This window comes from Stegodyphus dumicola, chromosome 3 (assembly GCF_044657685.1).
Source record: "Stegodyphus dumicola isolate Sdum_Otavi_A_Nest chromosome 3, ASM4465768v1".
NCBI classification, from domain to species: domain Eukaryota; kingdom Metazoa; phylum Arthropoda; class Arachnida; order Araneae; family Eresidae; genus Stegodyphus; species Stegodyphus dumicola.
The window spans coordinates 98,332,640-98,359,002 of NC_140770.1; the positions used below are offsets into that span (position 1 = coordinate 98,332,640).

Here is a 26,363-nt window from a genome sequence, read left to right on the forward strand (position 1 = left end):
AACTTTTTTCTGAGTTTTATACAATTGTTGTTAAATACTAATAGCTATGATATTTTTTAATCGTTGACTGTCTTTTTTTTTTCTTTCCAGATTGAAAATGATGTAACTTATTCGGCCTATACTGCGATAACAAAATTCGATGCCTTCATAGTTTATACCCAAGGCAAAGAGTATCGTACTGTGTACTACTTTTCGACATTTTTAATGGTTTTAAAAGATCCAGAAAAACACATTTGTTCAGTTAAATTAAAAGCAGGTGGTTTAAAATAATCACGCTATAATAATTTGAAATGGGTCTACTATTGCTCAGGTTATCTTACACATTAATCGCAAAGACTCAAAAATACAGCTTGATACAATGATATAAACAACGAGTTCAAAATGTCGGAAACATACTCAAAACGTGAACTAACACATTAGTCATCCCACTTGTTAAAAGTTCCAACTAATGCATATTTTTAAAATCCTAAACTTGAGTACCTTTTCAAGTATATGAGCTTGATGTAGAAAAGCCAGAAAAGCAAAAAAAAAAAAAAAAAAAAAAAAAAAATTAGTGTTATTTTCCTTTTCCAATTGCACTTCATATCTAAGCCTATGGATAAACAGTCATAGCCTGAAGCATTTGATCAGAACGAAGAGAAATAAATAGTATGTTTTGTTGTGGTGTAAAAAAACACGCTCTTTGGTAAGTATGATGATTAGTTATTAAATTGTGGGCCAAACTTTACAAAAGAGATCATCAGAGCTTAAATTGCGCCGGAGCTCACCGGAGCCTGGCTCCGGTACTTCTTAGATTTTAGGATAACTCATAATTCTAGCCGGAGCGCACCTGAGCCCTAAATCAGAAGGCTTTTTTGTTACTCAAAAACAATTCCAGCAGAAATTTTATCTCGAAAATTTTATTTTTCGCAATCAAATTATATTACAAATCGCTTATTAAATTTTAATTTATATCTTTACATTTTATTTAATTTTAATTTAATTATTTAGATATCGAAAATTTTATTTTTTGTAATCAAATTATATTACAAATCGCTTATTAAATTTTAATTTATCTATTTACATTTTATTTAATTTTAATTTAATTATTTAGTTATGTTTATCTTTAATTATTTAACTATTTTAATAATAACAATCAATTATTTTTAATTAAGTAATAATCGTTAATTAGATAATAATTGACAGATAATAATTATTAAAATTAATTAAATATTAATTAACTATTTAATTTTTAAATTATTAATGATTTTTAATAGTCATTTTATTTATTTATTTACTTTTGTTCCTCTTTGCTGACGGTCTTCCATAGGGCTCCGGCACTTCTAATTTTAGAAATTAAGCCCTGGCACTCATTAAACTCTTGAAATATATGATGGTGGAACAACACCTCGCTCTGCCTCAATATTTCAAAGCCGATAAAACGTGAATGCTGAACAAAGTGCATTTTTACTGACCATCCATTGAGACCACTATCAACGTTGTCAATCAAAAAAGATGAGACAGTGAATGGTGATTATTTCGTAAATGCCCTGGCCATCTATTTATTTCAGTGTTCCGAAATCACAGGGAAGAAAATACCGAATTTATTTAAGAAACAGTAATATATACTCCAGAAACATGTCTGGGTATAGTTGCTGTTGTCATAATAGCAACTCGATCTGAACCTAATGTGACGGCATTATGATACAATCTATACAGTTAGAACACAATGTTACGTGATTCCTACGCATCCTGAATGTTAAAAAGATAATTTTCGGAATAGTTTTCTTTCAGGTGAGGAAGTGAAAAATGCACTACAGGAGTGTTTGAATAGATGTTACAAAACAGTCTACTCTGTGTTTTTCAGTTGCTCACGAAACGTTGTAAAAAGGAAGTTAATGTGCAGGATTGTAATACTGAAAAATTATGAAACTCGTAAAATTATTTGGTTCTGAAAAGAATCAGTCGCTAAAACTTTCAGTTGTCTTAATTAAAGCATTTTGCACTTAAATATTTTAAGCTTTTGAAAGGCGCGTAGTTTTATAAGGAGTATGTAAGGTATTTCTTCCGTCTTCTTGGCATGCCTTGGTGGTGTGGTGGTCTGCACGCTGGTGGCGTATTCCAGAGGTCCGCGTTTCGATTCCTGGGGAAGGTGATTGCTAATTTTTCATCTCTCTGGCCTCAAAATTACCTAATGCCTCTACAGCTTCATTTCATGATCATTATTTCACTTATTCAGAACAAATGAATAAATATTTACTGAGCCTTATAGACAAATATTTATAATATTAATCCTTTCACATCATTACACAGAAAGATATTGGTGACATCTTTATGTGCAATCTTCTAAAATATTAAAATAAAGAAAATGCACTCTTTTTTTTTTTTTTTTTTTTTTTTTTTTTTTACCTAGAACTCCCAATCTGTAATTGATGGTTACAACAACCACATTTCCGTAACTGGCAAGAACTCTTCCATCGTAAGGATTTCCAGCATTCCATTCATATGACTCGCCATGAATGTAAACCATGACAGGGACTTTGCTTCCATCTCTTCCAACTGAAAACAGAAGCAAAAATTTATTAACATTTTGAAATGCAAGTTCTTTTAAGAACACTTTTCTATTACTAATAAAAATCCACTAGTGTGTGATAAATAGCAAAACTCAAACAGCATAAATCAAATAATGTTGGTTTAAATTATATTTAAGATGTTTAGACTCAGACAGTAGCTTTACTTCTTGAGAGATAAATCTTTTCCTTTTGAGATCATAACAGAATGCAGTAAAGTGAAGTAAGAGATACGCCGCTGCCAGTTAAGGGTCGATAAAATCGATTCAGGAAATGAAATACATTCAAGCGGCTTCATGTTCCCGACTGAATATGGGATTGCTAAAATTAACAAGTTTTGATTTACATGAAACAAGTCCTGGAAATGAAGTTCGAAAACTGAAGAAATTTTTGGAAAACGTTTTATCGAAAAGAATAATTACGAGAATAACTATGATAGATTATAAAAGACTTATTGTTTATTAATTTTTGGAATTTTAATTTATATTTTTAATGTAAAATATCTACTCCAGAAGCTAGATAAATATTTTTATAACGCCCAATGTATTTAGTCTTCTTAATCAATGAATTCTGATTTCATTAAAAGAGATTAAATTTCCTATTTTTTCTATATTATACCTTTTACAGTTTGAAATTGTTAAAGTTTCAAGCAATAAAACACAAACATTCTGTTAATGGGATTTAACAATTATTAGTAGTATAATGATTACTATAAACTACCATACATATTGGATTTTATATAAAATTTTGGGGACGGAAAATATTTATTTTCAATTCGATATCATTATGAAACCCATGAATATAAAAGATATTTTAGTAAAACATAAGAAATTACCCATTTTTGTATCATATTTTATTAAAAAATAAATTATTCTTCATTTGAATAAAACATTTAAAACTATTTTATCTTAGGGTTTAATGAATTCCAGTATAAAAAACAACTGTTATCAATGCTGAACCCTAAGCAACTTATCAGGACAAAATACTCTTTAAAAAGAATATCTTTATGAAGAATTATTCTGAGGACTTACTGAACTCCCATCTTAAAAGGAAAAATTTCAGAGCCTGTAAAAAGTTAAAGCACCATCTATCAGATCGCAGCATTCATAATCGGTTTACAATTATGGTCAATGCATTGTAGTAAATCAGTCGGGGCTAATTTGCCTAAGAGGAGACGATGTTATCGTAGAGAACAAATAAGACACAAAATGCTTCACGATATTTTAAAGGGAGGTTGACTAGCGTCTTATTTATGAAGGAAACTTCCACGCAACTATCATGTTCACCAGGATTTAAGCTCGATCTACCAACGTTCAAGGACTTTGAACAATTTGTCTGTTTGTGAGGATAAGCGCTATCTGTAATATTCATTTAATAATATTTGTTAATTTTTTAAATAATATTTGCTGATTTGTTTGCTGATTCATTTAATAAAGTTTGCTGGTTTGGTAAATTACTTGAAAGATATCTGCCTAATGAAAGCATTTTTGGAGGATGTTCAAACAGAAATTCGTTCCCATTCTCACCGAGGAAATCACCATTTTCGTAGGAAATCACCCAAGTAGGTCGACAAGATTTGACTCTGATACAACCATACCCGTATTCAGCAGTCTTAACCACTCCGGCCTTTATCTGAAGAACACATTTATCTGATGACTTGCAATTTAGAAAACATTAATATTTTTTAAATTCTAAGAAAGCAGGTAACTCAAAATACAATAAAAATTTGGGATAATGTTTCTAATAATAAAATAGATTTAGATATTTAAGACTACACGAAACTGTTTCAGTTAACGGAAAGAAAGTCATACTGTCAAATTACAGATAAAAATAAATATAAGAAAAATTAAACGTCAAATAAATATAAATTCTGCCTCTGATGGGTAACACTTAATAGTTTGCTGCAATACACACAACTGCAGCAAATTTTTCACTAAAATGTTTAAGAAACTCAGTTCAAAATCAATATTTAAGCCTTACCTCAGTTCAAATAAACAAGTTACACAAACAAAGCAGTTAAATATGCAGAGTGCATACATTATTTAAAGTTTTATGTCAACATCACAACACTGATTACTGAAACAGCTTAAGTGAAAATATTAAATGAACTGAATAATGCAGCTAGGATGTAATAAAATTTTGATAACAAAATATGCATTAGTTTTCATTTATACTGCTTATTATGCTTTACTATTCTTCAAATAAATGCTTATTTTTACATTTTATCCAATTCAGTATTTAAGTCGATCCTTGATTTCAACAGAATAATAATAACTTAAGAAGAATAAAACATTTACGCAGTTAAATTGCATTGCAAATATTATTGTAAGAATGGCGTATGTGTACATGTATGTGTTACTGTATAACACTCGAAGGGCGCTTCCAGAACTAAAATAGAATAAATTTTAAAATTAAAAATTTCTAAATGAAAATGATCAAGGATGTGCGCTGTGTAAGGAAACCAAATGCGCCACCATCCGAGACAATAGTTACTTAGTTACCCTTATGCTGTACCGAAGTGCCCGGGCTCAAATTCTAGAGAAGGCGTGGATATTTTTAAATCTATAGTGGCTCTACGGCATATCGGCTCTCTAAATATGCGGCGAGAAGTTCTCTAAAGGGTTTGGTGTAGGTATGGAGGATGAAGTATGGAGAAACTTAGGACCCGTCCTCTCTGTTCCCGGCCGCTGGGCAGCGGAGGCTATTGGTTAGATTTTCCATTGAGCCGGCATTTTCCCGTTCAGTTTTCACCTTTGATCAGAAACCTCCTTGGAGGTTACGAAGTTCTCTCTCTCGAGATTGGGGGGTGGAACTGAACTAAAGTCGGGCTGTCATCTATATGGTGCTCAAAGGTCTTGCCAACGACACGCACACCTGACTCCTTTTCACGATTATGCTATGTGCTGACTGATGTCAGACAAGTCAGATTGGTAACAAGAACAACAAGGAATACACATGTCTGTAAATACTGAGCTTATGTAACTATTTTGTATGCGTTCCTTAAATAAAATAGACAGAAAAGTAGAAATTTGTAAACTACAGTGCATGGTGAACCAAAATGAAATACATAGAGCCATATGCACGTACACATATAGAAATCAAAATCAAATCATCATCGTTTCGATACATATTTATTGCTTATAGCTATGCAGTGTGTTTTAAAACTGATACCCAACTTGACTGCTTTGCTGCAAGCCATGTTGCAAGAAACTCATCATTTACTTTTTCGCAGCATAAAAATCTGTAAAAGGTATATAAGTTTGCTATAAAATAGATAAGTATTGCGTATTGTTAAATTTAAGTAATGTTGAAAGTCCATTAAATCGTATTTCTTTTTGTTATTGGAAGCAGTTATTTAACAGTTATGAAAATACTGAACTCTTGCAAATGTTATGAAAACACATCACTTCACTCTCACAGTTACATTAACAGAACAGGACAAGTATAAGTATGAGGTGCATCTGAATTGCAGTAATTTTTTTTTCATGCAATAAGTCGCACTAACCGCCAATTTTTTCCTCTCAATTTACATTTAGCTTTAGGTGTCTAGTTGATATAGTGACTGAAAATTGAAATATAAATGGAGTATAGATGGATTCTGCCATTAGCTCCAAATGGAGATCGACATTCAAGTAGCCCTCAGCGGAAAATAAAATTCACGTTGAAAATAAATAGTCAGTAAATATATTCTAAACCCATTAGAGAATATGGTAGTACAAAGGAGGTGGAAATGATGTACATAATAATATGACATACCGCGTTTTGAAAATGTTGAAATCTTGAAACTCTCAAAAAATTAGCTTCTTCTCACAAATAATACTCTCCAGCTCACAAATTTAACAACTACTACTCAATAACACATGCAAAAGTTTAGAAAAGTTTAAACAACAATGTAAAAAGTAACCATTGCTGCCAACCTAGATAAAGTTACCAAATTTTCGCTACTAAGGCAAATCCTCATATGGAGATCATGGCAGTTAATAGGTTAAAAGTCTCCTTTTCTTTATTAGGACTCACCAGCGGCCGAGCGGTAAAGTCACCGAACACTGGTAGTTCGGTCCGAGGTTCGAATCCCGCGAACGGGCTGGCTGCATTGGAGTTTTCGTGGTTTTCCCCATGTGTGCCATGTATACGAGTCACTTTGCCTTAGAACGTCCTTCACGAAGGCATCCCACTTAGGTAGATAGCCCTAGTGTGCTTTGCCATAATTAAATAAACAAACGAAACCAACCTTCTCTTTATTATATTCTGTATACAGGAACGCATTGTTTTATGCAGAATACTAGTATGAGAAACATTAATTTATACGTTTCGTTTCATTGTAATTCACATTTCTTTTGCATTACTTCAAAAGTATATTTGGCGTCACATTTACTTGATGTATAAAGTAATCATAAATGTTATATGCATCCACAGAAGCATAGTTCTACCAATACGAAAATATAAAAAGAATTTCAATCTAAAAACAATAAAACTAATTATTTTTCTCCAACATTCAACAGCTGCCTATCCATGCACTCCCCGAATTCCCATTTCGTATGTTATACGCCGGGTTGTCTTATTCGCTGGGGAAGGGCCGTTAATTACAGCTCGGTTTCATAAATAAAACTTTCCCAAATGCGATTAACTCTATTTCCCAGATAAACCGCGAAGTAAGACGGACACTCTTGGGGGAACACTAACAAGTCGACGGGATTAACTATCTCGGACAAATTGCATTTAGTTGGAGCTACCGTTAATCTCTAGTCAAGTTCGCGCAGCCAGAAACCCAGTTGTTGAGAGAAAGAAAGTAAACCTTATTCGGTTGAGCTTTACAGTTACAGTTAACGAAATTTACAAGCTTCGAGGGCTTGTGCACTTCTCCCTGTTAATGCTCCTTCTTGATGATGAATCGTAGTTATGCTTGACAGATTTCCAGTAATGGTAACTCTAAATCGCAAATTAATGGCACACGAATATCAGATTAATCCAGCTGTTGAAAGGATTTCGTCTCTGCGATTCACGCTATACTGAGTAAATATTAGGATAATAAGGCAACCGATGTTGGGAGTCTTGTGAAAAGTTGATACAAAGGGTTTGTATATGTTCCAATTGGAGGCAAATAACAGTAAATACAGAATTGACATTAATAATACTTTAATGGTGATACTTAGCTTTTCAGCTGATTTTCGCGTTTCACAGCGTGAAGAATTCATGTGGAATTATATCTATTGTATGAGCTGCACCAAAGATGCTTTATTACGAGTATTCTTTACGTTCCTCACTATAAGCAGTGAAAGATTAACACAATTTTATTAAGAAGTGAATTATACTCCTCAGTATTCGAGCGCATTTATCACTGGTACGCCAATTATTTAGGAAATTCCTAAATCGTCTTTTAGGGTAATTTTGACAATAAGTTTCATAAAACGACTACTTAAGTAAATCAAGCATTGAAATAATTTTTCTTGAAACTGATAATATTTCGTAATAAAAATAATTAAATAATAATAATAATTTAATTTTATAAACTATAATTCTAGAAATTTATAATTTTTAAAATGCTTTGATAACCTTGTAGGATTCGCCACTGTGCAATTTTAAGTTACCGTTGAAAGTGAAGAATCTTAAGAACTGATAAGCGAATAATCGCCTGAGTTCGTGTAACAGGAAACAACAAGATAGAAGGGTAAAATAACCCTTTATTATTCCAATCCTTTATTATTCCAAAAATTGCACAGTGGTGTAACAGAACTCCGTCTTGGAGTTTTACAATAAAGCCCACACTTGGGCTTCAACTTAAGAAACTAAGAATTAAACTAAACTAATCATAACTAAAGAGATATAGCCGAAGCTATCAAAATTCTAACAGAGTTGGCTCCTTAACGCTAATTGACTGCGAAGCTATCAAGGGTCTAAAGTACGGCCGAGCGTAATAAAAGCTTACGAGAGAGTAGCCTAAAAAAGCGGACGCGTGCAGCCAGAATATATGATATATCTCCCACTATGACAGAAATACCGCTCTTCCTAACTAGCATTCAGACGCGATTCTAAAACTGCGTTCTGGCCGGAAGTAGCAAATTGAAATTAAGAAACGATAGGGAAGGAATTTTAACTCAAAATTTAACTGTTAATAAAATTAACATAATTCTTACAACCTTACTGCCACCTGAACTCAATTTAAAATCCCACTTTCTTTCTCAATGAACGTTCTGAGTCATTCTGATGTCAATTTACTCTAAACGTTTGGCATTTATTATGATAATATTTCTGAAGTTTATTCAACAGTTTTACATTAGCGAAGTCTCCTTTCAGTTCTAGAAGGAATTTAGAATCGAATTGTCTTTACCCTAAACGTTTGTAAGCATAATGCCAAACTAATATATTGTTTGATGTTAAGGTTAAAATAGATCCTATTTATCTCAGTATCTGTTTACAGAGTGATTCGCTACCGTATATACAATTTCTCGAAGGCTAGTTTCTGGGACATTCGGAATTAGCCATCAGAGTAAGGCCGAAAGCACCACCGTGATGTGCAAGTTCCAGAGGATATGAAAAATAGAACACAAACGAAGAACCTTTGTTTTATTCATTAAAATATAAGATCTGCCATATTAAAAGAGTATACTGAACATGTTCGAAGCTGGGGTCACGAAGTGCAACACCACTTGAAATGATGGATATTTTGGAATACTTCGGATGTCTTTCGAACGGCACTCTCATTGTCTATGATGCATCACGCACCAGATTGGATTCGACTAGGGTCAAATCCCGGTGAATCAGCTAGTTGCATGCAAACTTAGTAGTTTCCCCCGTATGGAATGTGGATGTTATCAAGTTACACTTAAAAAAAAAAAAAAAAAAAAAAAACCCTTCATAAAGGCATCAACCTCCTTAGGCAAATAGCAATTGCGGGCTTATCCGTAACCTAAATAATCCAATTCATTTAAACTATAAAGAACATTCACGAGGATTTAAATAAAGCTCAAAGCAAAACGAATATACAGACATGTATGTTCGTTATGTTACATTCGTTTATATAACACTATTAAGAATAATTTCAGGCTAGCGGTTTCCCCTTAAATGTCCTTCAATGGCAGGCTTTTAAAGTTTGCTAGTAAATAACGTTCTTTAATTTATAATTATGATATAAATGATATGTCACAACAGTTTTCACATAAGAAATTCATAAATTTAAAAATTTATAAATATATTATTACTAATTCAGAAGTCAAACAAAAAAATCAGCTTTATATTTACGAAATTTTCACAGGACTAGTTTCGATGGTTTTTCCGAACCAGCATCCTCAGCTGCAAAACCGCAAATGAACAAGTTAGGAAGTAATGATTAGATAAGATAAGAAAGCCTGGACAAGAATAAGCAAGTGGCGCCATCTGTTGGTGAAACCAGAACTAAAACATAATTTCTTTAAAGGCCGAAGGAAAATTTGGATTAGAATTAGGATCGTTAACTAGAACAGAAAATAATTTTTATGAATGTGAAATGCCTCTAGAAAATCCAGTTCTCCAATGGAAAATGTTTTTTGAATAATTTTGGCAGCAGAAAAATTGAAAGTGTGATTTTCGGACCAACAATGTTGAGCAATAGAAGATTTCTGTGTTTCCTTTTTTCTAACATATGTCTCATGTTCCTTGACGAGAAATTTTAAGGCTCTCTTAGTTTGGCCTATGTAAATTAAACCACACTGACAAGGAATCCTATAAATACCCCAGGAATTCATATCCGGAATGGGGTCCTTGAGTGTGGAACTCGGAATTTTATTGATGGGAGAATAAACAACCCGAAAGTTAAATTTCTGTAAAATATGTGCAACTTTATAGCTAATTGATGGAAAGAAGGGAATGACAACAGAACTTTTATAATCTCCTAAAACAAGAGTGTGCCTCTTAGTGTGTTGAGATGATAATTTTTTTAACTGCTTGATTAATAATGTTGGGTGAAAAGCCCAACATTATTAATTCATTTGCGGTTTTGCAGCTGAGGATGGTGGTTCGGTAAGTCCTGTGAAAATTTCGTAAATATAACGCTGATTTTTGTTGTTTGACTTCTGAATTAATATTTATTCGGCGTGTTATTGTGTCTTAATTATATTATTACTAGTTTCATGAATTTTTATAACTTTAGAATCATAACGTTATATTCGTCAAAAAACCTACAATATTTATAATTTTTAAGCTACAATATTTATAATTTTTAATGTATATTTTTAATGTATATAATTATGATGTTATCAGTTGACTACATGTCAATATTGAAGATTGCTGGTGTTTTTTAGAACTCTGATTCTGTAAAATTTTCTGAATAAGATTTCCTTTTTTAAAACAATAATTTTCACAACAATTTGCGGATAATTAATCGTCTGTTAATCTATTAACATTAGAAATATCTTTCTAAATTGCATACGAATGGATACATTCGCTTCTCAATGTGGTTCTCAATTCGCTTCTCATTACCCCTAAATATGATGTGCGACTATAAAATGAAATAACTTGGTCTATTTTTTCTCGTTCGAAAATCATGCATTTTACATTTCATTTTACAAAGGGTATACAATTTTCCTAAATATAAGTATAAAGACAAATGGAACGTATACAAAGTTGGATTTCCATTTTTCAAAATTGATATTTTAAAATAAAAAAGCTAAAACATAAATATTTGCATTATTTAAAATATTTTTGAAATTCCGAAATATATATATATATATGACCAATGGTTGAGAAAATAAAAGCCGGGTAAGGATCTTTCTGGACATGGTAGATATAATATTCAAATTTCAAAACTTAAATCACTAATTTCAACTTTAATTTTGGCTACGTACAGCTAATTTGGCTAAATACGTTCCGTTCTGTTAGATGGCATATCAGTCTGTTTGTGGACTAACATTAGTAAAAATACTAAACTAAATCAAGCAGCTATGGTAATTTTAAAAGCAATTATTTATCGGCACATAATTAAATATAGAATAAATTTTGACAGAAGGTTCTTCTATTTTGGTAACAAATAGGAAATGCTTAACTAATGTAAAACGCTTTACTTTTGTTCTAACTGGTTATAAGTGCTAAGATTTTTAATTATGATATATAGACATTAGATTACTTTGAAGTTGGAGACGTGAAATATGTCCACCGCCCTCTCCGGTACTCGAACCTGGGCCTCTCGAATACGCGCCGAGTGTGTTACCGCTATTCCACTTAGGCATGCTGGAAGGAGGGAGAAAGTGCCTGACATGGTGACTGGAAATTTAGGGACCAGATCGCCAAATCCTGATGGTGACGAATTATTGTCCACCACCTCTTATTTCGAGCGTCACTGTAGAGACATTAAATTATTTTGAAGCTGGAGACATGAAATATGTGCCATACCTTCGCCGGGACTTGAATTGGACCTTTTGACTGCGCACCGAGTGTGCTACCGTTGCACCAGGAAGGCATGCTGGAAGGATGGAGGAAATAATGTTTAATCTTCATTAGTGTAATACTGCGTAATTTTCCATTAGTAAGTTTTCATGGTGAAATAAATACTCTATTCGAAATGTTAAAGCAAATTTTCCATTATTTTGAGCATAAATTAATTATATACTTTACAAAATTAAAAAAATAATAATAATAAATAAATAAACAAATAGCCAGAAACTTTAATTGTTTTCTATTTGATATATTTAAATGTGCGAACTGAACGTACCGCATGAATATGCAAATGTGCGAGTATGCGTTTGATTAAAAAATTCCACGTTATTTCTTATGTTATTCCGGACATTTCAGGAAAAATTTCTTAGGTAGTTGCATTAAAAAACCGGCATAAATAAAAGCAGAATAAAGAGAGTAGTAACGTATAGAATTTTGGCCATTCCACGCAACGCTTTTCCCGATCTTGACAGATGACATGTTTTTGAAGCAAACTTCATCAAATATCAATTTCGCAGTGCATATACGTCGTAAACAGCTGTAATAAATCATTTTTTACAAATGATGTTTTTAGATACACGCGTATATTGTTTGCCATAAAAAGCAGAAAAAATATGCAAAGGATAAAATGCCGGTTTCAGGACTGAGAAACCAAAGGGAACAATATCTTAGATCATGTATGAAATGATATCGATATTTATTGTATACCAAATAAAGAAAAGAGCATATCATATCTTTCAGGCAGTTGTAGAGAAATAAACTTTACTATTTTCATTCCATTGCGCAAAAATTGTGCAATAAATTTCAGAAAGTCTCTCTCTATCTTATAAGAAAAAAAAAAAAAAAAAAAAAAAACACTCCCTCAAACCCATAAATAGCGAAAATTTCAAGAGACAACAATTTTTCCAGTATTTCCGAAAAAGAAGTTGAATGAAAAAAATGCAAAATATGTCAGAAGACAAAGAATCCGACAAATAAGCAAGCTGATTGAAAATTCTGTTCACCAGCGAATTTCCTCCCCTTCTTTTTATTGAGAATAAAGGACAGGGGAAAAAATCCTCTTATTCTATATTTTGAGATCATTTGTCATATCGTGTTCTTCTCAATAAGAGTTCGACGGACGGCAGTTGTAGGTTAGGAACGGAAAGAAAACTCTCCTTTACTGTGTTTTGGGGAGTTTGGGAATTTTCAAATGTTCTTCTGGGCGCAAATCGGCATAAAATTTCCATTTTCGTGGTGGCCAAAACTTTTTTCTATATACAGAGCTCCTGCGAATAATTTATTACAGTTGCGAAGCATTTTTGCTTCACAGTTTCCGAAAACAGAAGAACTTTTTGTACTTTGTCATTATGACTGGAAAAAATAGCTTAACATCGGTATATTTAAATTTATATATCTAGATTTTCTTTAAACGAAAGGCCCGACAATTTGTCAAGAATGGTAGCGTCCAGCAATCAATATAGTTTTTGCTACAGATAAAGTAAATTACACCTTATTTACTTGTCACTTGTAGGAGAGACTTATTTGGCGACTTCCGAAAAGATGCTCTAGGCGGTAGCCTATATCGGCACTCGACCTTACTCAGGGCGCTCCCACAGATGTAACCGATGTTGTATCTACGAACTGGGAAAAGGAGGAATCAAAGGCACCTCCTGTATAGCCAAGCCTTACGTCGGATTGCATACTCTTGATTTGGACTTGCATTAAGCATTCTCTACCTAGTATACCGTCCAGTGCATCCTTTATTATTCTATTATCCAGTTATCTGGAATTCAGATATCATGAACTATAATTACTTTGGTCCTTGCTTTTCTTTTTAAATGTAGTAAACTTACTGATGCCCTGATGTTAATGATTAGTGAATTTCTTTTTCTTTTTCACTTACTAAAATGTCGTAAAATGGCAATACAGTACATATTAAAAACTATTAAATTAATCTGAATGAAAGGATACGAGAAGTAGATTGAACTTCATTATTGTACAAATACATAGTCTAAAATTATTAGTACAAAAGCAAATCTAAAATATATATTAGGTTACTAATTTTTTTTTATTATTATTATTTTTATTCCGTGAGTCCCTACAAGTTTCATTCTCTTAAAATAAACTAAACAAATATGGTGACATTACATCAAAATTCTATTCAGATAAAAAAAAATTCTAATACTGAAGTCTAAGTATTATTTATTTTTAGTCCAAAGGGACTTGAGTCCCGAAGGACTATTACTTTCGTTTTGGCATTTTGCGTCGGACTCCTAAATGTCGGTTCACTTTTCAAACTGTTGCCATAAAATGTTAGAGTCCTGCATTATATTTGAAGAAATTAAATAATGAAAATCTGCGTAAATGTATGTATATTTCTCACATTGTCATAAAATAACGGTACATAGAGTCATCGAATTTTGAATAACGTAATCCTCCAACGAATATGAGCATGTGGAAGACCAAATTTGAAATTTGAAATTTGTTTTATGATCGATTTCCTATTTTTTAAAACTTTGACGAATTTTTGATTAACAAACTCAAGGATTTCAAAGCGAGCAATGGCAACGTTGTGCAGAAAAAACATTTTTTATCTCCAGCGCGTGAGTCTCTGTATCGGAAATTCTAAAGATATGCTCGTTTTAAAACTATTTTGCGATATTGCTGTTGCACTGGATCTTATGGTTTAAGTGCGAGGAACATGATATTTAATAAAGAAAGGTAACACACAAAATGTTAAAAAACGCCCCTTTGGACGTAATTTAAAATCTGAAACATTTCAGATTTTTTTTTTTTTAATTTTTATTTTTCGATACGAATAAATTTATGAAAAATAATTTCTTATATTAAATTCTTGAAACAAGAGGTTTGTATTCGTCTTTTAGAAATAAAAAATTGTATTGTATTCATGTCAATTTATATTTAAATGATATTTTTTAAAAAATTTTTGCATCATAACTATAGTTACGGGAGATCTTTCTAACGCAATGATACAGACAAATCTTCGATATGCAGTTTATTTTCCAATCTAGTTTCAGGTCTTAATTTAATTACTTGTAAAAAGACATGATTGTTAAATCACATTAATAATATTGCTAACCTATGTACTTTATAATACAACGAGTTCACGTGATTTATAATATACCTCAATTAGAATTCTTTTAAAAATTTTCAGTAGTATTGAAATTAATGGTAATTCTGTTTATTATTAATTATTAATTGGTAATTTTCGAATTTACCTGAGCGCATCTCTTTACATATCCCTTTAATAAAAAATAAAAAAAAAAAAACTAAGCACAGAAAATAAATCAGTTGTATGCCTGATACCTCGTTGCAATCTATCCAGAAGTTTATATTCAATCATAAGGATAATGTTAAAATATGTATTAATTCTATCTAATTTAATAAATATGCCTTTTCCACAATGTAAATTTCATATTTCAAGCGTTTAAATTTATTACCTTCTCAATGCATTGTTCAGAAAATTTCTCTTTCACAGCTAAAGATAGGTTTAAAACCCAAAAGTTAAAATAAATAAATAAATAAAAGTAAATCAATTTTTGGAAAACAAAGTTTCGTTTTTATTTAATTTTTTTTACTAGCTAAAAATTTATTTACAACAAGCGTAGGATAAATTGTTAGTTATTAGATCTGAATTATTGAAAGAAGATATATTTATTTGTAGAGCAGTTTATACTAACCTTCTCTTGCAGATAAGTTTTAGAAAATGTCCTTAGTATAATAGGTTAAATTTCTTTAAAATTATAAGTAAATAATTCCAAATGTATAATAATACTGTTACAGTAGATTTCATTTTAAATCTTTATTAATTTTAAAATTTATTTTTCTTTTATGCTGTTTAATTAGAAACTTTTACATCATAACATATCATTCATATATAGTATAATTATATATAACTGTTACGTCATCTGGAAAAACAGCACTACGAATTAGATGTTTACTACTTGTTTGCAACTGTGGCTGAAGCTATAACGAATACATCTGCCATAGAAAAATTGTGCAAATATGTAGAAAATATCTAGGCTAAACTGAATTCTACTTATTATTCAAGCCACAATTTCTTTCACACATAAGAGAGTTCTTTCAGAAAGAAACAACTTCTTCGGAATGCTATTGTTGAGATAAAATTTCGCAAAACATCTGCCATAAATGTTTCTTTTTCCAGGCATAAAAATGCTATTTTTTTTCCTCCCTTCATTTTTTTCTTTGCATGCGAGAGACGTGACTAAAAATATTCAATTTTCACTGAAAATTTAAATTTGATTGTAAGAATATATGTTTTTTAATAAATTTTGCAATTGTAAGAATGTGTATTTTCAAAAATTTTTATTGCAGTTTTGTCATTGTTTATATCACATCCTTCTTATTATAAATTCAAAATTAAATATCTTTCCCTACCAAGCAGAAAAACTTTGAAGGTATACTTCTTGCTCCTACTGCGTAAAACGAAATCACAAACGTTCTTGCAATTGAAGATATTAAAAAAGAGAATGAACATGAGAGAAGCAGAATAATTGAAAGCATAATACATTCTGTATAAACACATTAATTAATTATATTTAGTTGCAGATGCATAAAATTACACAAGAAAAATATAAAACATGCCAAACACAATTAAAGAATACCTAAATCATCGCCAGTTCCTTTATATGAATTAAAGAAAATTCAAATGAATACTTCCTCGCAATTTTTATTAAGTATAAAATCTTGCATCGCTTCAAGAAAATTTGCAAAGTTTTACAAATCGCCTTTTTTAGCTATGTACAGCTGTAGGAAATTATTTCCTATTTTGGTCAGCAGCACTAGTTAGTACATTCCACGCATTTTCCGTAGAATTCAAGCCAGAGAATTGTGAAATCTAAGGAATTACTCCAATATTTTGTCACTCAGTCATAAGTAGGTGGCATATACATTGAGATGGGCATTTTTTGTCATAGGAAATTTTTAACTTGTAAAGAACACAGTAACACTACACAGACATCTGTATAACAAAATTGATTACTGTGGCAATAAAACGCATGGTAGTGAAGGATGGAAAAAATCTGGATTGATCAACAATTGGTCACCTCATTTAAACGCGTTTGGGTAGACAATATGAATGATTAAATTCTATAATTAAATACTCCAGTGAATAAATTAAATCTAAATTGTCTAGGTAAATCGCTAGGCAAAATTAATCTTTAAGTATACATGATGTAATTAATAAGCAGTATTATAAGATGAATTAAACTTAATTTCTTTCAAATTATGAGTGCGACACTCGATTTTTTTTCACATTAACTTTTATTTAAACCATTTTTGAAATAACTTATTTTACTTTAATGAGTAATTTTTACCCAATTCGTGGAAACCATGTTATTATTCTGCTTTTTTCTCTAAAAATTTTATTAAAAATTTTTTAATGAAAATTAATTATTAAATCTAATTTGAGAATTTTGAATCCAAATTATTAATCTCAAAAACAAATAGCCTCGAAAAAGCATTTTTTAAATTAGACGATTTGCTAAATTAATTTGAGATTTTTTTTAAGCTTTTTAATGGGTATTTCATAGAGCAAATTACTTTTTGACTGTGGCTTAGCTAGCATACAATATGTGTGATATTGTAACATTTATCATGAAAACAGTTGTACAGAAGAAATGTTTCAAAATTTGGTCTTGTCAAGGAAAATATTTTAAAAACTTCATAAAAGATTCTACCATTGGAACCTGAAGATTATAACATATGAAAATTTTTAAGTTGTGAAAATACGAGATATAAAAATGAATTCATGTATAATTTTGATTAAAAATAGCCTCCCATTTTCAGATTCATTTCATTTTTGCAAAATCAGGTATGATTTTACGAAGCCCAAAGATGTATAGCCACACATTATGCAAAGGAATAATAATGTACTAAGTTTCAATTCTTATTTGGGTTGTTATAATTTCTGGGCAACGTATAATTCTGCATGTGTTCGATTACAGTGTTATTGTAACAACTACGGACTTAAAATTATTTTGACATGTGAGACATTTTAAGTGCACCTTTTCTCCATAAGATCATAATGATACATACTATACATTCCCGTAGGTGTAATTTGCTTCATCAATATCTGGAATCAGAAGATACAAAATATCTGACCTGCCTCCGGATTTAAACCCCAGATGATCATGGGAGTCACGTTCTAGGTTGAACTATGGTTAATGAATAACTGAAAAGACTTATAGATAAGTTTTCTCCTAGGAGCCATTGGGCAGTCTTATCAATAGAATGCTAAACGGCAGTACCGCATTCCACGTGCATCATTATCATGCACCTCATCAAATCGCTATTACGACTACCCGGGTAATGTTTGAGACACAAAACTTGGCGCATTAGCCCAACTTGCCTGTACTTTATTTCACGGTTTCTTTCTCAGATCAAATCCAAGATAAGATCTAAGAATGTGTGAATGAGATCATGCATGGATTTTTAGAGGCTGTGCCCATAAGTGAATATGAGACAGCCAGTACAGGATCGAATAAAAGGTGCGGGGCCCGATTGGATTTTTTTTTCGCGGGACCCTCTCTATATATTTAATATTTAAATAAAATTCAAATTCAGTATATATATATATATACACACTGGTGTGCAAAAATTAAGGACGAGACGGTTTTTTCAATATAACTTTGTACAAAAGCTTTCCAAATCAACACATTTAATACCGTAAGATCCCCAATATGTAAGGACATGAGTAATGTAAGCAACACTTACTAAAAGAGAAATCAGAGGAATAAAAGAAGCTTTATTGAAAAAGTAGCATGGAGCGCAATGCGACTGAAGGCCGAAACATCCCTGTGATGGGTGTCCAGCAAGAAACATCCGGTCTTTAATAGGGGATATGATCTCCCCTGACTGCTAGGCAGGTTTCACAGCGTCTGCCCATGCTGAGAATGAGGGTGTCAATGAGTTGTTGAGGCATTGCTGCCCATTCGTCTTGCAGCGCCAATCGAAGCTCCGGAATCGTTACTGGTGGTAAGGTACGAGCAGCCAAGCGTCTGCCTAGAAAATCCCATACATGCTAAATGGGATTGAGATCCGGAGATCGTGCCGGCCAATCCATACGTTCAATATCCTCACTCTCTAAGAGCTGTTCGGCAGCTACTGTGCGATGACGTGGTGCATTGTCGTCCATGAAAAGGAACTGCGGGCCCATAGCGCCTCTAAAAAGACGCACATATGGAAGAGGAATCTCGTTGAAATAACGGGTCCCGTTGACTGAACCTGCGTCGAAGATGTGAAGGTCTGTACGACTACCAAGCATGATGCCTCCCCAAACGAGAACACCGCCACCTCCATACCTGTCCCTTTCAGTGATGTTCGAGGGATGATTGCGGCTTCCCCGCTCTCTCCAGATGAGTATGCGATGAGAATCGCTAATCAGACTGAATCTTCTCTCATCTGTAAAGAGTACTCGTCCCCATTCATTGTCTCTCCAATTCTGGTGTTCCCGGCACCACAGAGAACGCCTTCTCCGATGGGCAGGCGTTAGAGGTACACACCGTACAGGGCGTCCTGCAAACAGACCACCACCGTGCAGTCTTCTGGCCACGGTAAAACGCGATATCGGTCGTCCAGTCGCCTGTGTCGTGTGTCTAGCGATTTCTCCCGCTGTCTGCCGCCTGTTTCTTCTGGCCTGTAAGGCAATATACCGGTCATCTGCGGGTGTGGTTCCTCGTGGACGACCACTACTAAACCCCCGGATAGCTGTTCCTGTGGTTTGAAATTGTCTCCAAAGTCGTGAAACGATGCTGTAAGCAATTCCGAGCTCTGCAGCCACACTTGTCACACTGCTGCTTTCCTCCAACTTCCCAATGATTCGACCTCGGGTAAAAGCATCCAGATGTCGTCTAACAGATTGATTATTCGCCATTTCTCTCTGAGGCAGCAACTCGGTGTGATTTTAACTGCTATACGGCGTGCAATCTCTTTGCCAGAAATACGGATCTTACACCGACAACACGCTTCATACTACTCAGACACTACCCATTACGCCTACCTGCATATCTGTGCATGTGGTACCGTACATCACATTACTCAATCTCCTGATTGGTCTTTCTGTCCGCTCTGCCTCTTCGTTCAGCTGATATGCTAATTTTTAGACTTCGTCCTTAATTTTTGCACACCAGTGTATATAAATACATCAAATATCATGGATCATCAGACAGGTAAACTTCTACATAAATTAAAAAATAAAAATGTTCAAAATACCAAAACATTTATTGAATATAAATTGAATATAAAACTACAAATGCAAGAAACAACTAACATTTCATACTAGCTATATATCCACTACTAGCTACACATCCACCACTGGCTGGTACGGTTGCGCGACTAGTTGCGCGTGCATATACCTGCACAGTAATTTACGTACGTAGTATATTATAAAGTATATATTATATAATAATAAACACATTAATAAATCTCAACCAGTAATGCGGACTTAAAATAAATATATTTTAAATTATTTGAACAGTTGGTAATTTATCCTTATCGTCAAAATTATCGTCATAAGCAGTTTGCTTTAAATTTAATTTTTGTTCATTTGGATGGTAACGCGGGGCCCAATCGCCCTACCGGCCCTTGAGACACCTTTTCCTAGAATGGTGTGTAAAAAAGTATCTTTTTGCTTAGCCGCATGATCTTCGAACACGATCAAACACGATCTTTGACGCATTCAATTGAAACGTAAATTTATATCAAATGGAACCAAAAGTTTGTCCCATTTATCTTAGTTTTGCATGCGAAATAAGATTTGGTGAATCTCAGATTATGGTAACTCGGCGATTTTTTGACGAAAATTTGGGGACCAACCCTGCACACAGCAACCTGCTAGTTTTTTTTTTTTTTTTTTTCGGGGGGGGGGACGCCATTTTATTTTCACGAAGTAAAGGTTTTTTATTTTTTATTTTTTTTTACTCAACATTTTTTTCCAACAATCTACTAGCCGAATTACGCTTATGCTAGAACTTTTATGGAAAAAAAGTGCTTAATCATGACGAAGATTAGGTGCGAAATTGGGAGAAAGTGCAGAATCGCCCACTGCTTCGCGCGTTTTTAAGAATTGCACATACATAGTATCCATGTACACGTCGACCTATTTTCACTTAAAAAAAAAAGCATCCCAGAATTGCACAAAAATGGCATCGAGCACACGCTTGACTTTATCCATGTACATATCGAACTATTTTCACTTAAAAGGTCAAAGAAAATTGACAAAAATCCAATTCTTCTTACTCTTGTAAAAAGCGCCAAACAAATAAGTGCGCGATTCTGCACTTTAGCAGCGAAATTGTTTCTAAGTGCTTGTCACATGACATGTCTCATGATCTCACATTTCTCTGAGACAAAATAATCTGTGATTCGAACTGTGTACTTCTCAGATTATTGCTAAACTTCTACCTAGCAACCTTTATCGCCTTACCAAAATGTCGCCAAACTACCTGTTACCATATTCCAAAGATTAGCCTAAGATGATGAATATATTTTTAATATAAATGCAGAAAGGAATTTGTTAAAATATATTTTATGAATTTAAAAAAATTCTTTAAAATCGCTCAAAAGAGTCTTGAAATTTTTATGTGTGAAGTAACGAAATGTTTCATAAAATTGTTTTAAAATTTTATATTCGCAGATAGTACTTTCCTTCCAATTCTCCTCTTATATATTTTTAAATATTATAGCTATGGACTCACTGTAACGTACTTATAACACTTTCCGAAATAAGATTGAGTAATTAGCTGAAAATATGAATTCGTCCTGAAACGAATTCTAAATCCCTTTAAGTATGTTTCTGTGAATAATAAACAAGGATTAATACAAAGAAACAAAATATAATATCCCGTTAAAAGATTTAATACAAAAGCCTAAGTATTATTACCTAGGTATTTATCAATAAAACATGTGTACGTAATGAAAATTTTACGCGTTGTCAAATATGAAATTAACAGTTCAAAAGCAGTGATTGCTTGTAAGAATAGCTTTGTAGTTCTTTTGCTAGTACAGTTTTATTGTACTAATTAATCATGTTACAAAAACTTACTCTATATCTCTTGCCAAAGTCCTTTTAAAAACAATTAGAAAACGAAAATAACACCTAGACACAAATTTGCGTAATGTACTGCAAAATGTTGAAAATAATAAATCAAAATCTCAAAAATCAAAAAGATAAATAATGCGCCTCAATAAATATTTGAAAACTAAACCCATTCTCTCTGTGTAACGTGTTGGTCTCCGTGTAACGCGTTGCGCTGTGTTTAGCCTTCAAATATTTTATGCAGCATTTTCTTTTTCGTTCCGATATTTGAGGTTTTGATTTATTATATATCTCTCTATATATATCGCTATTTTGAGTACAGACTTCTGATAGGAGAAGATTACTCAAAGACGAATCAGAATCAGACAACAGTACAGGGTCCGAAACACCATTATAATATGCAGAGAACACAAGAAATGAAAGTGCAACACGCAATTGAAGATCATTATCTTATTTATCAAAAAGACAGATCATTAAGTGTGTTTGATGTTTCCGCCACAAGCTGCAACACAAACCGGATATCGCCACTTCAATGGAATCACGGTACATTTGGAAGTATTTCACACGTCTCTGACAATTGTAAGAGCTACGTAGATACGTACGCTAAGATGGTCGGCAGCGTACAGTATGTACCGTACACTGGAATTTCCATGTGGCTCCAGAAAAGAAAAATCCAGGGGGAACAGGTACAATGATCGGGCAAGCCAATGAATAGCATCAACAACTCCGATCTGCAGTTATCGAAATGTCACATTTTAAGTGTTCACATCTGAAATAGGCTAGGTCCTATCACGCAGGAACGACATATGCAGTGGCGTAACTAGAACCCTTGGTACAATAATAAATAAGAACTTTTATAATGTAAATGATACATTTGTTAAATATAAAACATATTTATCATAAACTTCATAAGGAAAACTATTTGAATATACAATTTTTGTAGAAAATATGTATGGTAAAGTTTTTTTCTGTCTTTCTAAAAAACCTTTTGGTACATTAAACTACTTGAATACATGATTTTTATAAAAAATGCTAAAGTTTTTTACTGTTTCCTTTTAATCTTCCTCAGTCCGTACTGCTCTTCTTGTCTAATCTCTCAATAAGTGTAATGATAACATTGGTGGCCAAAATTCATCATAAAGGAAAAAATCCTTCTTTTAAAATTTGCGTCTCTTAACCTTCATTTCCGCAAAATTATTTATCAATACTTGGACGTCCATTTTCTCAGTCATCTCAGCTCCAACGCTCAATAGTGAAAAGGTTTGACAACCGATCTTGTGTCATGCTGTTTCTTATATATGTTTCTTAAATATGTTTTTATTAGTTTCAGTAGTGAAAATAGCCTCTCACTCGTGGCTGTGATTACAGGTAATGATAAATACAATAAAAGTGAATTGCACATTCCCGAATAACTGCTCGTCATGTCATGATATTTTACTATTGCTAATTTAGCTAAATCCTTAAAGGATTTCAAATTTTGGATTTCTGTTCTGAAAGTATTTATAAATAATAAAAGTTGTACTTCCAGTGCAAGTCTTCTTTATATGTTTTCTGTATTTTTGAAACATTATTAATAATTTCCGTATTTGTTAACAATGACAGTGTTTTAGGTTCTTTATTTCTCTTTTATTTTTCAAATTTAGTTTCTATGCCCCATTTATTTGCAATAAACTCAGCTTCTTTCATAATGTCTTTAAACTTGTTTCTCATATCTTGCATATTAATAGAAATGCTTTTTAGATGTTGATGAACTCCATTCATGTCGATTGATTTTCGATTGTAGAGTCGATTGATTGGTTGATCGATCCTGCACTATAGCGCAGGACGTGTTTAAAAAATTTTGCTTTTAATTGTGGCCTGTTATGATGTTTCTTAATGTATGGAAACAGATTATATTTATATTTCATATTTATCGTAAAAACATTTCATGTTAATATAACAATACGTTATTAATATTAGTAGACATTTGCATTGTTAATGGTGATAATTTTGGATTTTTCAGATAAATGGATTAAAAGTTTAGCTGAATTGAATTTTTAGCAAGTTTTAAATTATAAGAATTTAGTTTATGATTAATTTAGATATTACAAATCAATAACTTACCTTTATAATGAAGAATTATATTTGAGATCACTTTGAAATTTAATTTTAAAGAAAAACTTCTGTTTGTTACTAGAGAAATGGCATTAGAATAAGAGCAAGTTTAAGTTCAGTTTACTGTTCTGAGTCATCAGCCAATTTACAAGTATACTTGAGGGGTAGCATTTCACACTTCAATGCAGCTGTTTAACGAAGAAAGGGACGCCGCCTCCACTATAAATTTCCAGTGTCTCCCCAAGTTGAGTCACAGTAAAACTTTCATCCAAGACTTTACTGTAAAGATGTACATTGTCCATTTCCCTTTTAAAACGCTAAAACATCTGTTTATTTTTCTTTTTCCCTTCAGTCAAATTGTGCTATTATTATTGTCATATTCCAATGATACATAATACATCCCCTGTGATATCTTCCTACATTTCTTCTGTACTCTAAGTGCATTTCAATTAATGTATAATTATTAAATATTTAATAGTAAAAATTATGGATATTCGAATTTTTTAGAAAATTCTTCACAAGTTTAGGATGAAATCATAAACAAGTAGAAACAAATATTATTGATACGTATCAAAAGAGCTTTGAAAATGATTGTGTAATACGAAATGGAAATTTTAAAATTAATCTAAATTTAAATACCCACTGTAGCAAAATATGACGATTCCCTTCCAAGTTTCAAGGTCCCAGAACTGTTTAATAATTCAGAGTTAAGCTTATTGATAGTAACGTATATTTGAAGATGAGTACTCACACTCTGTCGCATGTATTCTAAAAGTAGTACACATAAATATTTTTTTAGGAAACAAGTAGAAAGTTTCTTCATAATTAGTAAAAATAAAATTGTATGAAACAAGTTTTGCGTACTTCGTAGAAAAATTCGCAAAACTTCATTTATGAAAATAGGTTTGTTGTACCCCAGGTGGATCAGAAAGCAAAAATCAGTTAGGAAAAGCGGATATATTTTAGGAGCATTAATATTTATGATTATTGTTATGTTTTATTTGCGTCTTAGAAAGCTATTTATGTCTAAAAAATTAATGACCGTAGATTTCCAGTCTTTACATTGCTTATAAATTAAGCAGTATCAATTTTTATCTTAATCATTAATTTATTAACGACAAAAATATAAAAAATAAATATAATGTATGGGAACATATATTAACGGAAGCTATTTATGTCTTAGAAAAGTTATGCAGTGATGCCGAAATGAAAGAGAATAATGTACAAAGGTATTTTATGAGTGAAAATCGCATCATTTACTATTAAAACGTGTTAATTAAATTTTTTAATTTGCAAAAATTATTGAAATTATTCAAACGAAGAGAGATTAATATATTACTTTCAAAACAAATTTAATGTCTTCAGAATTATCTTTTACAGATAAGTGTGAATTTTTGGTAGATGGGTAATTTACAAGTTAAGAAACACTACAGCTCTTCTCTTTTCTAAAGCAAATAGAGTAAATTCTCAAACGAGTTCTGTGCTTTCAGATTTAATTCTCGATTAGAGATTTTAAAGAATTCCTAACCTGCATTTTATCTGCAATGTGCGAATATTTTGAAAATTTTGATAGGAAAAATTGGATAAATATTTATTTACTCATTATTTCAAGTAAAAATATTCCTCCATTCCCATTTCCTACCCCCATGAGTGAAAAAGTAATGAATTTCGATAAATTTAATGAAAAAAATATAAAAAATAAATATAATGTATGGGAACATATATTAACGGAAGCTATTTATGTCTTAGAAAAGTTATGCAGTGATGCCGAAATGAAAGAGAATAATGTACAAAGGTATTTTATGAGTGAAAATCGCATCATTTACTATTAAAACGTGTTAATTAAATTTTTTAATTTGCAAAAATTATTGAAATTATTCAAACGAAGAGAGATTAATATATTACTTTCAAAACAAATTTAATGTCTTCAGAATTATCTTTTACAGATAAGTGTGAATTTTTGGTAGATGGGTAATTTACAAGTTAAGAAACACTACAGCTCTTCTCTTTTCTAAAGCAAATAGAGTAAATTCTCAAACGAGTTCTGTGCTTTCAGATTTAATTCTCGATTAGAGATTTTAAAGAATTCCTAACCTGCATTTTATCTGCAATGTGCGAATATTTTGAAAATTTTGATAGGAAAAATTGGATAAATATTTATTTACTCATTATTTCAAGTAAAAATATTCCTCCATTCCCATTTCCTACCCCCATGAGTGAAAAAGTAATGAATTTCGATAAATTTAATGAAAAAA

At 32.1% G+C, this 26,363-nt stretch overlaps 1 protein-coding gene across 1 annotated transcript in view; it reads right to left on the bottom strand.

Annotated features, from left to right (window-relative positions):
* LOC118198124 (neuroligin-4, Y-linked-like) overlaps positions 1-26,363 on the bottom strand; it is a 403,557-nt gene that overhangs the window by 77,961 nt on the left and 299,233 nt on the right. The window contains exon 2 of the mRNA XM_085813107.1: positions 2,389-2,538. Within this exon, the coding sequence (XP_085669233.1) occupies positions 2,389-2,538 (150 nt within the window). The remainder of the gene's footprint in view (positions 1-2,388; positions 2,539-26,363) is intronic.